The sequence below is a fragment of the Berghia stephanieae genome, chromosome 1 (assembly GCF_034508935.2).
Source record: "Berghia stephanieae isolate SIO BIC M18660-M18661 chromosome 1, UCSD_Bste_1.3, whole genome shotgun sequence".
Classification (NCBI taxonomy): Eukaryota; Metazoa; Mollusca; class Gastropoda; order Nudibranchia; family Aeolidiidae; genus Berghia; species Berghia stephanieae.
In genome coordinates, this window is record NC_088360.1 from 92,057,005 (window position 1) to 92,072,317 (window position 15,313).

The 15,313-nt window shown below is 35.3% G+C and overlaps 1 protein-coding gene across 1 annotated transcript in view; it reads right to left on the reverse strand.

Moving 5' to 3' along the window:
* Window positions 1-15,313, reverse strand: part of LOC144962070 (cytochrome P450 2B11-like) — a 39,294-nt gene that overhangs the window by 7,621 nt on the left and 16,360 nt on the right. Inside the window, exon 7 of the mRNA XM_078895038.1 lies at window positions 3,101-3,213. Within this exon, the coding sequence (XP_078751164.1) occupies window positions 3,101-3,213 (113 nt within the window). The remainder of the gene's footprint in view (window positions 1-3,100; window positions 3,214-15,313) is intronic.

Consider the following 15,313-nt stretch of genomic DNA (forward strand, 5'->3'; position numbering starts at 1 on the left):
TGGAGTGTAAGCCGCTATAGCCTCTGACCCGTGACACAGCAACATATAGTTGTCCGTGTGTGAAAACAGGTTGTGGTAAGAAAATCAACTGCGAAAATAAACCTGAAGTAGCAGACGTGAGCAGAGTTGAAAGACAATCCTGGGATCGAGAACTTACCTTACAGTACAATACTCTGGTGATCATGTTTGGTGGCGTTTGGCACCGTTTTTATGCACCTCCAATGGAGGTGTACAAAAACGCATCATTTTTATGCACCCCCGTTGGCGCTGCTGGTTGATAATGAAAATGTTGCTGCTTGAAGCTCGAAGGAAAAAATAACGATAAGTGTTGAATTGTAAGCCTCAATTTAATAGACGAAGACATACGGTGGACGTTTCTGATTTCCCCTTTATCAACAAAACACGACGAATAAGACACTAAGAACGAATGAGAGATGTGTAGTGTGAATGTCGTTGATAAGGTAAATAGACATAAACAATGATGGGACAGGAAGTTTTTGAAAAACAACAAAAACAAACAAACAAACAAACAAAAAAAAAAGAAGAAGAAAAAAAAAGGAAAAAAAAAACCCTATAAAATTACAAAGACGCGGTAAATGAATACAGTGATGATAATGATAAAATATTATAAAATGATAACAATCGACGTTTACATATAAATGCACGTCGATAACACATTGAATGGTACCGATGTTTTTAAAAAAAATATAATCAATAATAATGATAATAATAATAATAATAATAATAATAATAATAATAATAATAATAATAATAAAAATAATAATAATAGATTAGTTTGTTTTAAATATATGTCCAGTAACTATAACAACGAAAATGATGTCTTTCTCAATAAAGTAAACTTTTTAAAAAAATTGTCCACAATGGGATTGAACCCAGTACTTTCAAGGATAGAGTCTGACAGCTTATCCACTGCGATACGGATTCACCTGACTATTCATTACATTTAATAAGGTCTTTCTAAAACCTTATTTTACCTTCAATGCAACTTATATTTTCTTGTTTTAAATTTCGATTTTTTTAGATTATTATTATTTTTTAATTTATTACCAAAGAAGTTAAACCTGGGTATTATCCACCTGAAACCATCACATTCAAAGCATAAACGGGGCAATAATAATATTGATGTCATAAATAGATGAAAGCTGTTGAAAACTTAGTGCAGATCTCAAATCCTTAAAGTAATTAAGTGAATACATTATTTTGAATGCGACGATTTGCGTAAAAACGCCAAACGCCGCCAAACTGTCAACTTTTTACAGTGTCGAAATTGGTTGTTTTTGAGAGTGTTAGTGTCGTCGGTACATATTTCATGATATCGGTTTGACTCAATCGAACTTTCAAACAGACTTTAAATTATAAAAGGAAATCAAATTATCTGTTTATCTGTCAGTAAAAAATACATTTCTAATTTTCAAATCTTTCAGTAGAGTTGTGCGCTGTATGATTTTTTTATTGACTCAAATGGCACAATGTTCTCCACAAGGCTAGACTATATTTTTTAAAAGAAAGGATTTTCAATTCCATTGTATTTATCTTCCAACAACAGTCTACACGTTTTTATATTTCACTGCATTACACATTTCCTCCCCGCCTCCCCTCTTTTCACTTAATTGATTGCGCACCTTTTAGAAAAATCTAGCATTCTATTTTAATTCGTGCTTCCTTACAAAGGAGCATATCTACTAATTTCCTGCCAACCAATGTTTTGTTTTATTCATCTACCACATTATCTCATTCATCTGTGGTGTTTCATTCATCCTGTTTTGTTGATAAAGGGGAAACCCGAAACGTTCATTTGATCTGTTTTTGTAATTAAATTGAAGCTTACATTCAATTTCACATTATTATTTATTTCTTCGAGCTTCGAGCAGCAACATTTACATTAAGTGAATACATTATACTGGGGATGTAAGAGCTTTCGGAATGTCTCCCCTTTACTTAACTTATGGAAAAACAAACATCCAAGCACCTTTACTAAGACTTATGACTAACCCTAATAGAAAAAAAAAATCCTTCGCATCTCGAGCTAACCCTAATAGTAAAAAAAGAATCAAAATGGTGACTGAAATACCTTCATGTGATCAAGTGAATAATATCACTATGAATGCCACGATTTGTTGAGAAATGCCAACACACACACACACACACACACATGTATACACCACACACAACACACACACAAACACACACACACACGCAGACACAAAAACATACATGCAATTAGAACATACTACTACATAACAACATTGATCACCGCTAAATGAACAACACAACGAAGTAATAATAATACTTGATGTCATAAATAGATGACGCAAACTGACAACTTTTTACAGTGACGAAATTGGTTGATTTTGAGATGTTAGTGTCGTCGGTACGTATTTTATGATATCTGTGTGACTCAACGAACTTTCAAACTGACTTTAAATTATAAAAGGAAATCAAGTTATCTGTTTATCTATCTCTAAAAAATACATTTCTAATTTTCAAATCTTTCAGTAGAGCGCCGTATCATTTTTTTTATTGACTCAAATAAGCACAATGTTCTCCACAATGCTATATTTTTTTAAAGAAAGGATATATATATATATATATATATATATATATATATATATATATATAATATATCATATATATATATATATATATATATATATATATATATATATATATATATATATATATATACATGAGAGAGAGAGAAAGAAAAAAGAGAGAGAGAGAGAGAGAGAGAGAGAGAGAGAGAGAGAGAGAGAGAGAGCTAGACTAGAGAGAGAGAGATTGAACGTTAAAGCGAAAGAGAGATAAAGAGAGAAAGAAAGAGAGAGAGAGAGAGAGAGAGAGAGAGAGAGAGAGAGAGAGAGAGAGAGCGAAATAAAGAGAAAGAGAAAGAGAAAGAAAGAAAGAAAGAGAGAGAGAGAGAGAGAGAGAGAGAGAGAGAGAGAGAGAGAGAGAGCGAAATAAAGAGAAAGAGAAAGAGAAAGAAAGAAAGAAAGAAAGAGAGAGAGAGAGAGAGAGAGAGAGAGAGAGAGAGAGAGAGAGAGAGAGAGAGAGTATGTGTACCTATACACTATTTTCACACCTCCAAGAGTAGTTGAATTTCCTGCTTTCTCTCTCTTTCTCTTTTCCTGATAGTAAGCATTAATGAAATTATCAGTCCCGCACTCGTCTTCAGTTGTCTTGATAAGTTGGTACCTAAAATGACAAGAATCAAAAAATAAATGTCAAGAAATCCATCGGGTGCTTCCTTTGAGACGATTTTAAAAATAGTAGAAATTACAGAAACGAAAATAGTGTGTACGGTAAATGCTTTAACTGTAATTTTTAGTTAAAGCGTGAATTGTTAGCAGATTAATATTCTGGTTAAGAAATTTAAAAGAGGCAAGATCATCATTTTCATTTAAGAGACATGGAGCGATTTAAAATCTCGACAGCATCCTCTTGTTGATGGAATTAATGTCTTTCCATACATAAGTTTTGCTCGATTGTGACGTAGCTTTTGTTAACACTGAAGTGAAAAAGAATAAGCGACTGACCGAGCTTCTCGGAAATTGATCGTTCCAATTGATGGTTCTTCCCTGACCCCCTGTTGCTATGCCTGTCAAGCTATTAACAGGGATGCTTTTTTAAAAGGGAGCGTAATTCGACTAGTGCGGGGCGGTCCTTGGCAAGCTTAAGGACCACGGTCCTACGGTCCTTGGGAAATGAAGACCGCAAGGACCGGTCCTCTAGGACCGGTCCTTTTCGACATTGAACATTCCTGAGAGACTGTTGAAATTCGAACCGGTTTGACCTTTGAGAGCGTGGGATCGTTCATTCTTGAACCGTTAAAGACCGCTACACGATGAAAACCGTGGCCTACAGGAGTAAAACACACGGAGTAGTCACACTCATTTCAAATTGTAACCTAATTAGAGAAGAGGGGGGATGCCTTCTTTATTTGCTCACCGTACTTCCTTGTTAGTTCGATAATTTAATAAAATTTGAAATTTATCCCCATTAACGGAGATAATGGCATCGCCCAAGGCGTTGATCGAGTTGTTCGGGGCGTTGATACACACACGCAACTCCTACCCCCCCCCCCCCCTCCCCCCCCCCACACACACACACATTAGAGGGCAGCGAGCATTGAAGAGTAAGAGAGAGACGTGAAGTTATAATAAGAGGGGGTGGATGAGGTGATAAGAGGGTCGATGGTGACTTTTCGCCAGATCTAACAAACTCAGCTACCCATTCATTGCTGAGTAGACAGGGATTCAGAAAAAAATCGACTGCACCCGGGATCGATCTCTGGCCCTTTGCGTATAAAGAGAGTGATCCATCAACTGAGCTATTGGGGTCCCCAAATATTCTATTGGACTTTTTTAAAATTCAGACGTTATAACTGGGTTTTTTGGAAGGAAGAAACTAATGAAACTCATATTATTTGATTAGTAAAAACACCAAACGAAATTTTAATATTATTGTATTATTTTAAATGACAACACTGCGATAGAAAGGAGTGGTGACAAGAGATGGACAAAAGAAAACAAAAAATCGGATTTGCTACTTGCTAGGTTCGACACACACACACACACACACACACACACAAACACACACATCTTTTGTAGTCACATACATTTCAAACAATAACCCATTAGAGAAGAGGGTCATGCCTTCACCATAGATCATTGTCATTGCGATCATTATGGTGTAGTAAATTTTGAAATTTACCCCGTATAATGGAATCGTCCAAGGCGTGCGCCTCCTGTTCCCCCCATCTCACACACGAAAGGGCGGTTTGGGAAGTAGAGGTTGGTGGTCGTCTGCCTGTATGGTCGTCTGTGTCGTTTAGTGTATGGCAAAGGGGGGTGGGTGCGATTAATTAAGTGGGATGGGTGGTGATTGGTGGAAGATAGGCAACCGAAGCAACGAATCGCTGGGGAAGTAGTAGGCTATGGCGCGAGACCGTAGGACCGTGGTCCTTGCAAGGACCGCCCCGCACTAGTTGAAAGGTGATAAGAAGTGAGGACCGCCGCCGATCTTCCCCTCTGGGACCGGTCTTCGGTTCACAGCTAAAAGACCGTCGGACCGCGGTCCGGACCGGTCTTCAGCGCGGCACTAAATTCGACACCCGAAATTCGGGTGTATTTTGTCACCAGATAATTCGACACCCGAAACTTGGGTGTTTATTATCACCAGATAATTCGGCACAGTGAAAAATTGATTCTTAATTTTAGTTTGTTGTTTTTGTTGTTGTTTTCTATTAATTTTGTCTATTAAAGAAAAAAAAAAAACAAATAAAAAAAAACCTTCGCAAATTCTATCATTCTTGGTTTCTCTCCCGATACACGAACAACTCTCTCTCTCTCTCTCTCTCTCTCTCTCTCTCTCTCTCTCTCTCTCTCTCTCTCTCTCTCTCTCTCTCTCTCTCTCTCTCTCTCTCTGTCCCTCTCTCTGGAATTTTTTAAAAAATTGTTGTATGGGGCAATATTTTGCTTTGGATTTAAAATATAGGTTTTTCTATTGCAATTCGTGTTACCTGCTATGTCATGCTAGGTGTCGCTCAGAAATTATTTTCCCCAAGATTGTAATGACTTTCATAAGTTTACTATTGTGGTAAATAATGATGATGATGATGAAGATGATGATGATGATGATGATGATGATGATAATAATAATGATAATAATAATAATATATTATAACGATAATAATAATAATAATAATAATAATAATAATAATAATAATAATAATAATAATAATAATAATAATAATAATAATAATAATAATAATAATGATGATGATGATGATGATGATGATGATAATAATAATAATAATAATAATAATAATAATAGTAATAATAATAATAATAATGATAATAATAACAATAATAATAATAATACTCGTAATAATAATAATAATAATAATAATAATAATAATAATAATAATAATAATAATAATAATAATAAGTATAATAATAATAATAATAATAATAATAATAATAATAATAATAATAATAATAATAATAATAATAATAATAATTAGAAAAAAATGAAGAAAATGATGAATGATAATAATAAAAAGGGGAATAATATATAAACAAATCAATAAATAAGCTTTAAAATATAAAGCAAATTAAAAAAAAATAGACAGAAGGAATAAAAATAGTATTGAAAAAGGGTCCCCGTTGGGCTTTGAATCCAAGAACTTCCAATTATGAGTCAAGCAGCTCAACCACCATGCTCCTCTCGGCTCACTAGGCTTTTGTGTCATTCAGACTCCATCCAACAAGGAGCTTAAACGACATTCTGTTTATACGTTAGACAATTTTTATGGGGACGAAGAGTTTACATTCGAATTGTTCATTGTTTGGACCATGTAATCCCTAAGCATTTTAATTAGTCCCTGCCTTCAGACAACCATTTAGCCCATTCTACCACCATGCTGATAAATTCACACTACGGAAGTTGTTGAGGGTAGCTAATTCTCAACATGCGCATGAGCGACTCGCGTGTCTAATAATCCGGTGACAAGATACACCAGAAACTCGGGTGTAGAATAACACTCCGTTAAAAAATTCTCTTACCTTATATTAGTCTCGAGGTATTCAATCAACATACAATACATACACTTTTGAAATTTACATCAGTTATCGTGTATATTATTAAAACTAGACGGGTGCACATTTCAGTGGTTTTAATTTGACTCGAAAATTTGAAATAAAATATATTTTGCCCCTGATACCAACCGATAATCGTAAACCGGCGGCCCGAAGCAAACAGTCCACAGATCCTGAGCATCATTCAAATTTAACACATGATTGCAAAAAATGCTTAGTGTCGTCATGTTTTGCGATACGTTTCCTTCATCAATGTGTCAAAATATTCTGATAAATACTCACTAATTGTGGAATTGACCTAATTGCCTTTTTTTTCATATAATAAAGGTAGCTATGGAATTAAGGAATGTTTGTCGTGTCTTTTCGTTGACTGGAAATAGTCAAGTGGACGGAATGGGCTGAATGGTAGGAAATATTCTGATCAGTTAATGCTTAGTAATTCAGTGTGGATTCGAGGTAAGAATTGACTACGTTTATTTTGGTAACCAGTTTTTTTTTTAAATTCAGGTTTGTGTGAAGACTGTGAGGTGAAAGTGTGTACTGCCTACCGTCTCGAACTACACTCCAGCACGGTTTCCTCGAGGACGCTTTCCTTGAACACACGGTTTCTTCGAACTCATTCGAATGTCCCGAATTTTTTCCTTATTATTCTTTGTTATCATTCCATTCCTTCCTCGAACTAATTCTTACCTCGAACACAGTTTCTTCCAACTAATCAATTAAATGATTTTTTAAATACGCCGGTGATTTCGATCTCTGCTGATTTACTGTGACATTGACAGTTACGTATGTTTATGGTGTGTATCTATCTATAATGCAGGTGTGTATCTATCTATAATGCAGGTGTGTCTAGCTCTCACCAGTGGCGGTTCTAGCCTATTTACAGTGGTTGGGCAAAGAGGATTCGGTCATATATATATATATATATATATATATATATATATATATATATATATATATATATATATATATATATATATGATATATATTTTTTATTTTTTATTTTTTTGGTTTTTTTTAAATAAAAATTTTTTTTGATTTTTTTTTTCGCCTTTAAACAAAAAATATTTCAACCACCAATAATCACATTCACAATGAAATGACAATACCAGTAGATTTTAATTCTTCCAAACGTAATCAAAAATGAATCACGAAAGAGAATACAACTAAAAAATAAAGCGACGAGACATAATGCGACAACACCTTGACAATACAAGTCCATTTCCTTCACTCGAAAAATTAAAGAGATGCTTTAATCCCTCAACGGCGATATTAATATTGCTTTTACATATTTCTGGTTTTCAGTAGTACGTAGTAACCTTAAAGTTTTCATGGAGAAGCAACAACAGCGATATGACTCGAGTTTCATTCAGAGCTCAAATTGCATAATTTTTACTGCTGTCTTGGTGGTCAGAATGATTGTGCCGGTGGTGGTAGTGGTTGGAATAGTGGTAGCGGTGGTGTGGTGGTGGAGGAGGAGGAGGAAGACGAGGCGGTGAGGGTAATTATGGTAGTGGTTTTGGTGGTGCTGTTGGTTAGAATGATAGTTGTGGAGACGATGACGGAAATTGTATGGTGATGTTGATATTGTTTTTATTTCTATTGTTGTACTTGTTGTTAATATTGTTGTTGTTGTTGTTAATGATGATGATGATGATGATGATGATGATGATGATGATGATGATTATGATGACAACGACGATGTCGTCGACAATGATGGTTACCATACGATATTACAAAATTTATTCAATCTTAGGCTTTCGCCAATTAATCATACAATTTGATGACCACATAATGAAAGTGGAAAATAATGGCAAATGGGACCAAACAATAAACTGATACCATTAATAACCACCAAAAATACAACATATAAATACAATATAAATAATAATAACAATATATAATAATAATAAATATAATAATAATAATAATAATAATAATAATAATAATAATAAATAATAATAATAAAAAATAATAATAATAATAATAATAATAAATAATAATAATAATAATAATAATAATAATAATAATAATAATAATAATAATAATAATAATAATAATAATAATAATAATATATAATAATAATAAATAATAATAATAATAATAATAATAATATAATAATATAATAATAAAATAATAATAATATTACCATCATCATTACTACTACCACCACCGCTACCACTATACCACCATCACCATCATTATTACGTTTCCAATTATTTTTTCTCGTTTTTTAAAATTTGATATCTATCAAAACAGACGAAAATTCCGGTGATTTTTTTAAAGGGTAGTTAAAATATCTACGATTTTATTAGCCCTGAAAACTACGATTTTTATTTTCCTATCTAAAGTAGGCAGGTCTGCTATGACAAGTATCAGTATCAGTTCTATAGTCAAAATAAGACAAACAAAAACAACGTTTATTTAATATTAGGCTTTCGCCAATACTTCATACAATATAATTAAGACAAAATAATGTTACCAATCTCTCCTCATGTATTCGTTTGACTATCGTCACAATAATTACCGTGTTATCTTTGCTCCTTACCCAACCAATCCCTTGCTTCCCGCCTCTTCATCGCGAACCATCTTATGTATGTATTAGCTTCAGGACGGGCAAGTACGGAAACTGCCCACCCTTCCGTATTTCCTCTATAACTATCTCCTTACTCAGAAGAGTATTTCTCGTATACTAATTCAATTGTTGAGAAAACCAAAATGGTGGTTGTATTTTATATATTTATTTAGTCGTGACTTTTGAATAAAAGTGTTTTGTTTTATTAGAGGAAATACAATAGAAAATTACATTGTTTTGCAAAAATATTTAGTCTGGCAATAAAAATACAGCGGTAATTACTTTAAGAATAATAAAAAAAAAAGAATTAACAAATTAATTTGTTAAAAAACAAAACAAAAAACAACAACAAAAAACAACAACAACAACAACAAACAAATAAGAAAACAATTTAAATAAATGAGTTTTGAGAAACACTAAAGAAAACGAGGGGAAAAAAAAGAAATAATTTAAATGGATAAACAAATATATTAAAACAACACAAACTAATACTAAATTGATATAATATTAGTAAATTAATAAATTTAATTCAATACTGGAACCTTCCCAGCACAAGTAAGGCAATAAATAAGAAAAAGTTCGTTTGCCAAAATCTCTATTTAGTGTACACTGGTTAATAAGGTGGGCTCATTTGAATTAGCCCGACCTAGTACTAGAGAGGCCAGACAGCAAAATCACCGTCAGGCGACGTGACGATGAGATGACGATGTGGGCGGAGTGGAGTGGAGTGGTTGGGGGGGGGGGGGGGTGATAAAAAGAACAGGAGCGTATCCTGGTTTATGTATTACGGGATGCATGGTGATTCGCAATCTATCAAAAATACACACAAATTGATTTCAGTACAAAGTATCAATTTTAAGTAGTAACTTTTGAAATTATCTAATTTAGATTTGATTATTTCGGACCTGGTAATACAGCATATAACTTGAAAAAACAGGCTGGTATTTGCCCACCCTGCCCATTATTACCAGCCGTCCCTGGCTCTCACACACTCCGGCGTTTCGCTTAACCGAAACCTCTCTACTTATTCTTATCACTTCGCCATGATTTGCAAATGAATGGCTACGACGGCAAATGAATGTTGTGATAGAGCACCACCTCCCTCTACACACACACACACTCACACACACACACACTCACACACACACACACACACACACAGCTTGTAACATTGTATAAAGTTATCTCGCTCAAAATATCAATAAAGTAAATAAAAAATTAAAGTTCCTTTTTTCCCTCTTCAAGCGTAAAGTTGTCATAGGTTCTTTTCCAAGGGAAGACTGGAATAACCCAGGTGTCAGCTACAGCACAGCGCCGAAAATTGAGCCAGGGAAAGGTGGCTTGTTGAAGAACACATAACGCGATGGATATTCGAACTATGTATCTTTCGGGTGCATTGCAAAGTCCATACTGCTGAGCCACACTGCCCCCCCCCCCCCCCACCCCCCACCCCCTTTCCCCATCAAGTCGTTTTGGCTAGGCAAGGTTTCCTCGGACGTTTTTGCATGTCTTGAGGAGTTCGAGGAAATGGTGCTGGAGTGTAGATCTAGATCTAGATGTAGCGCAACCTAGGACGAATCTAGCCTAGATTTATGCATATCTAGATCATCATTTATTATGACAAAGAGGTTTATCTGATGGAAGTTCATAAATGAAACAGATAGAGCTACATACACGTCGGTTGGAGTTGTCACACGTGGTAACCAGAACTTGATATGCCCACGATATCACATTTCACCAAACTGCCTCAGAAACCGTGAAAATGAAGACCAAGATTTTCATAAGTGGTGCAAGATGGAAACGGAGAAGGTAGCCCATGTTCTCTTTTTGGAACAAAGTTTTGCAACTTGAACTGAATTGCAGTTCGTTCAGTTTAACTGATTTGCAGATTTTGAAGAATATATGCAAGCTCTTACTACACTAGTTCCACAGTTCTTTGCTATTGATCATGTTCATTGTGCAAGGTGAGTTGCTGTGCATTTACGTGACCTCTGTCAGCTAAGCATAAAATTTCTATTTTGCCATCAACAAGACTGGACGAATATTATCATCCATTGCCATCGACCATGAGCACGAGCAGTGTAGTGTCATGATTAAAGGAGATGGAAGCGCAATTCGGTTGCTTACAGCTCTCCGTATATGGATGGTTGTAGGGCCAGAATCTCACGCCAAGTGCATAGCTTTGAGGGAGATATTATAGCCCCCGAGAAAGGGTATGAGTATACACCTGCAGTACAAAAAGTAATTCAGAACAGATGTCCAAAAGCGTATTGCTGCGTTTAAATATAGTGGAAATCCCTTTGAAAGCGATAATGATGTTTTTACGCACTAGATAATAATAATAATAATAATAATAATAATAATAATAATAATAATAATAATAATAATAATAATAATAATAATAATAATAATAATAATAATAATAATAATGCTGAAAACTTATATAGCGTTATAACTCCGAGACACCAGACTCTAAGCGCTTGAAGATACTAAAAATGTTGCAGACACCTCATTAATACAAACAGTGAAAGAAGTTGCCAGAATCGGACAAGAAAACTATAATGATTTTGTGAAAGAAAGACTGGTTGAAAGGAAGGAAATCCATTAATTCCCCGATTTTGCTGAACAAACTGAAGATCTTTGAATGTAAAAAGAAAACAGAGAAGACTCCAGTAAACCTTTTACGCAATGATTGTTCTTTGTTTTCGCGGATTTTCAATTGTTGCCTCGAAAAGATACATCACTGAGCAAAAATGGCGATATAAGTTCATGAACAAAATCAAACTTACTTCGGTGTCTTGAACGGTTGATCACGTCTGATCCAGTAGATGATGAGGATAATGGCCCACAGCATATTGGCGACAGTTATGAGATTATACGTGAAGGTGAGCAAAATTTTGAAGAAGAGCAAATCTCTAGTTATCTGGACAATTGATAAATCATCAGCGGATCCATCTAACATTGATCAGGTTGAAAATAACTCCACACAGTCAGTCATTTGGCACTTCACCTAAAGAGACAAAGCTGCTTGATGGTGCACTTATCGTCCACCTGCTCTCCATTGATGCATCGCGTATATTTTCAGGAATATGCAGATCGTGTTTTTATTCCGTATATCATCAATCAACTGCTCGGTGCAAAGACTAGATGAGGTATGAGATCAATATGTTCTTGATAGTTTAAATAATCCATTCAACTGAAATAAGAACATTGACATCGCCCTAAAGTGACATCAAGAGCACCAATTCCATCAAAGTGGGCAGTGTTCCTCCGAAACAATGAAAATAAAAAAGACATTCCATTTTTGACACAGCAATTGATTTGTCTTCACACAGGGGAAACATTGTAGTCATAACTTGTCAAAAGATATCCATCAGCACTTCAAAGGCAACCGATGTGTCTTCCATTGATGATTGAAAACAAGAAGAAGCTGACACATGATTATTTCTACATTCCAAAGATTGCATTCAGCAAAGGATTTAAGACATTATTTTTAAGAACAACGGAACTGATGTGGTTGTACTCGCCATTCACTTAAAGAGACAAAGCTGCTTGATGGTGCACTTATCGTCCACCTGCTCTCCATTGATGCATCGCGTATATTTTCAGAAATATGCAGATCGTGTTTTTATTCCGTATATCATCAATCAACTGCTCGGTGCAAAGACTAGATGAGGTATGAGATCAATATGTTCTTGATAGTTTAAATAATCCATTCAACTGAAATAAGAACATTGACATCGCCCTAAAGTGACATCAAGAGCACCAATTCCATCAAAGTGGGCAGTGTTCCTCCGAAACAATGAAAATAAAAAAGACATTCCATTTTTGACACAGCAATTGATTTGTCTTCACACAGGGGAAACATTGTAGTCATAACTTGTCAAAAGATATCCATCAGCACTTCAAAGGCAACCGATGTGTCTTCCATTGATGATTGAAAACAAGAAGAAGCTGACACATGATTATTTCTACATTCCAAAGATTGCATTCAGCAAAGGATTTAAGACATTATTTTTAAGAACAACGGAACTGATGTGGTTGTACTCGCCATTCACTTAAAGAGACAAAGCTGCTTGATGGTGCACTTATCGTCCACCTGCTCTCCATTGATGCATCGCGTATATTTTCAGAAATATGCAGATCGTGTTTTTATTCCGTATATCATCAATCAACTGCTCGGTGCAAAGACTAGATGAGGTATGAGATCAATATGTTCTTGATAGTTTAAATAATCCATTCAACTGAAATAAGAACATTGACATCGCCCTAAAGTGACATCAAGAGCACCAATTCCATCAAAGTGGGCAGTGTTCCTCCGAAACAATGAAAATAAAAAAGACATTCCATTTTTGACACAGCAATTGATTTGTCTTCACACAGGGGAAACATTGTAGTCATAACTTGTCAAAAGATATCCATCAGCACTTCAAAGGCAACCGATGTGTCTTCCATTGATGATTGAAAACAAGAAGAAGCTGAAACATGATTATTTCTACATTCCAAAGATTGCATTCAGCAAAGGATTTAAGACATTATTTTTAAGAACAACGGAACTGATGTGGTTGTACTCGCCATTCACTTTGCTTGAAAGCTAAAAGCTAAAGAGCTAAGGATTTTATTTGGCTCAGGAAAGCATTATCGTCATCTTGCAACCCAGGAAATAGCAGTCAGACTTCCAGCAGACAGCGTTGACGCACTGCCGATCTTCCATGCACTATCAGGGTGGGATACTGTTTCTTTTTGTTTTGCCTCAAATAATGGGCAACATTGGATGCTTTCAGTGATGTGACCCCTGCATTTCTTGAACCGGCTTCAGATACAATAGCTACGAAATCTTGTTTTAAAATGATCGGAAAGTTTGTGTTGTTCTGTATGAAAAAAATGTGAACAATGGCGACGGCGAGTGATGCACGCTAGCAGCTATTTGTACAGAGATGCAGAGCGGTCGAAAATATTCCACCAACATCAGATGTTGTGAATCAGCATTTATTTGGACAATATTTCAAGGAGAAATGTTTGGGGCAAATCACTACAGAAAGACACACCGATAGTCTTTCCTTTTGACTTTGGTTGGAGGAAAGATGAAGCAGGTGGCTGGAAACCTGTACGGACCACCTTACTACCAATAGAGGAGACATGTCTTGAACTGGTGTTGTGAATGCAAGAAAGGCTGCAAGACACGATGCAAGTGTGCAAGCACTCCCTTTCCCTGCACAGCTCTTTGCAACTGTGGAGAAGGCTGCAGTCAATAAAAACCACCACTTGTGAATTGAATTAGCATAAAATGAAATAAAGCATCCCTTGTGTATCGCGTTAGGTTCCCCCCAGTCTTTTACGCCTACGTACGGTTTTTAGACATTCACTTCAGGTTTAGATTACATAACTTCCCGTGTCACTCTAGGTTTGTATCAAGATCTGAGAAAATCGGTCGATTTCCCTCAGTTATGCACACTTCCGGTTTCAACGGTTCCGCTTCCGGTTTTGATTACATCTCTTTTGGTGCTTCTTAAGTCTTCCTTAAGTGTGCTGCGATGTGGTCTTGTGGTATGACGCTTTCGATCGGAAAGTCCTGGGTTCGAGCCTCGCTCGGCGCAAAGTTGACACCTTGGAAAAGACTCTTTACTCACATTCTCTCACCGTACTCAGGTGTAAAATGAGTACCTCGCCGTTAATAGCGTTGTCTCTGTAGGAAAAGAATTGTAGTATCGCATTACATGCGTCATGTCTTGTTCTATATGTTACGTGTTGCTGTTGGTCAGGGACCCTTGGTAAAGCGCTTTGAGCACGTTCAGTGGATATTGCCCTATATAAAAGCTCAAGATTATTTTTTTTAAGCTGAAGTGTAACTCAAGGTTTTATTCAAGTTATTATTATTATTATTATTATTATTATTATTATTATTATTATTATTATTATTATTATTATTATTATTATTATTATTATTATTATTATTATTATTATTATTATTATCATCACCATCATCATCATCGTCATCATCATCATCATCATCATCATCATCATCATCTTCATTATCATCATCATAGATTTCAAATTGACTAAAACCCCTAAAAGGCAAAAAACTGATCTAGGTTTATTCTACAGTGAAATGTTATTATGA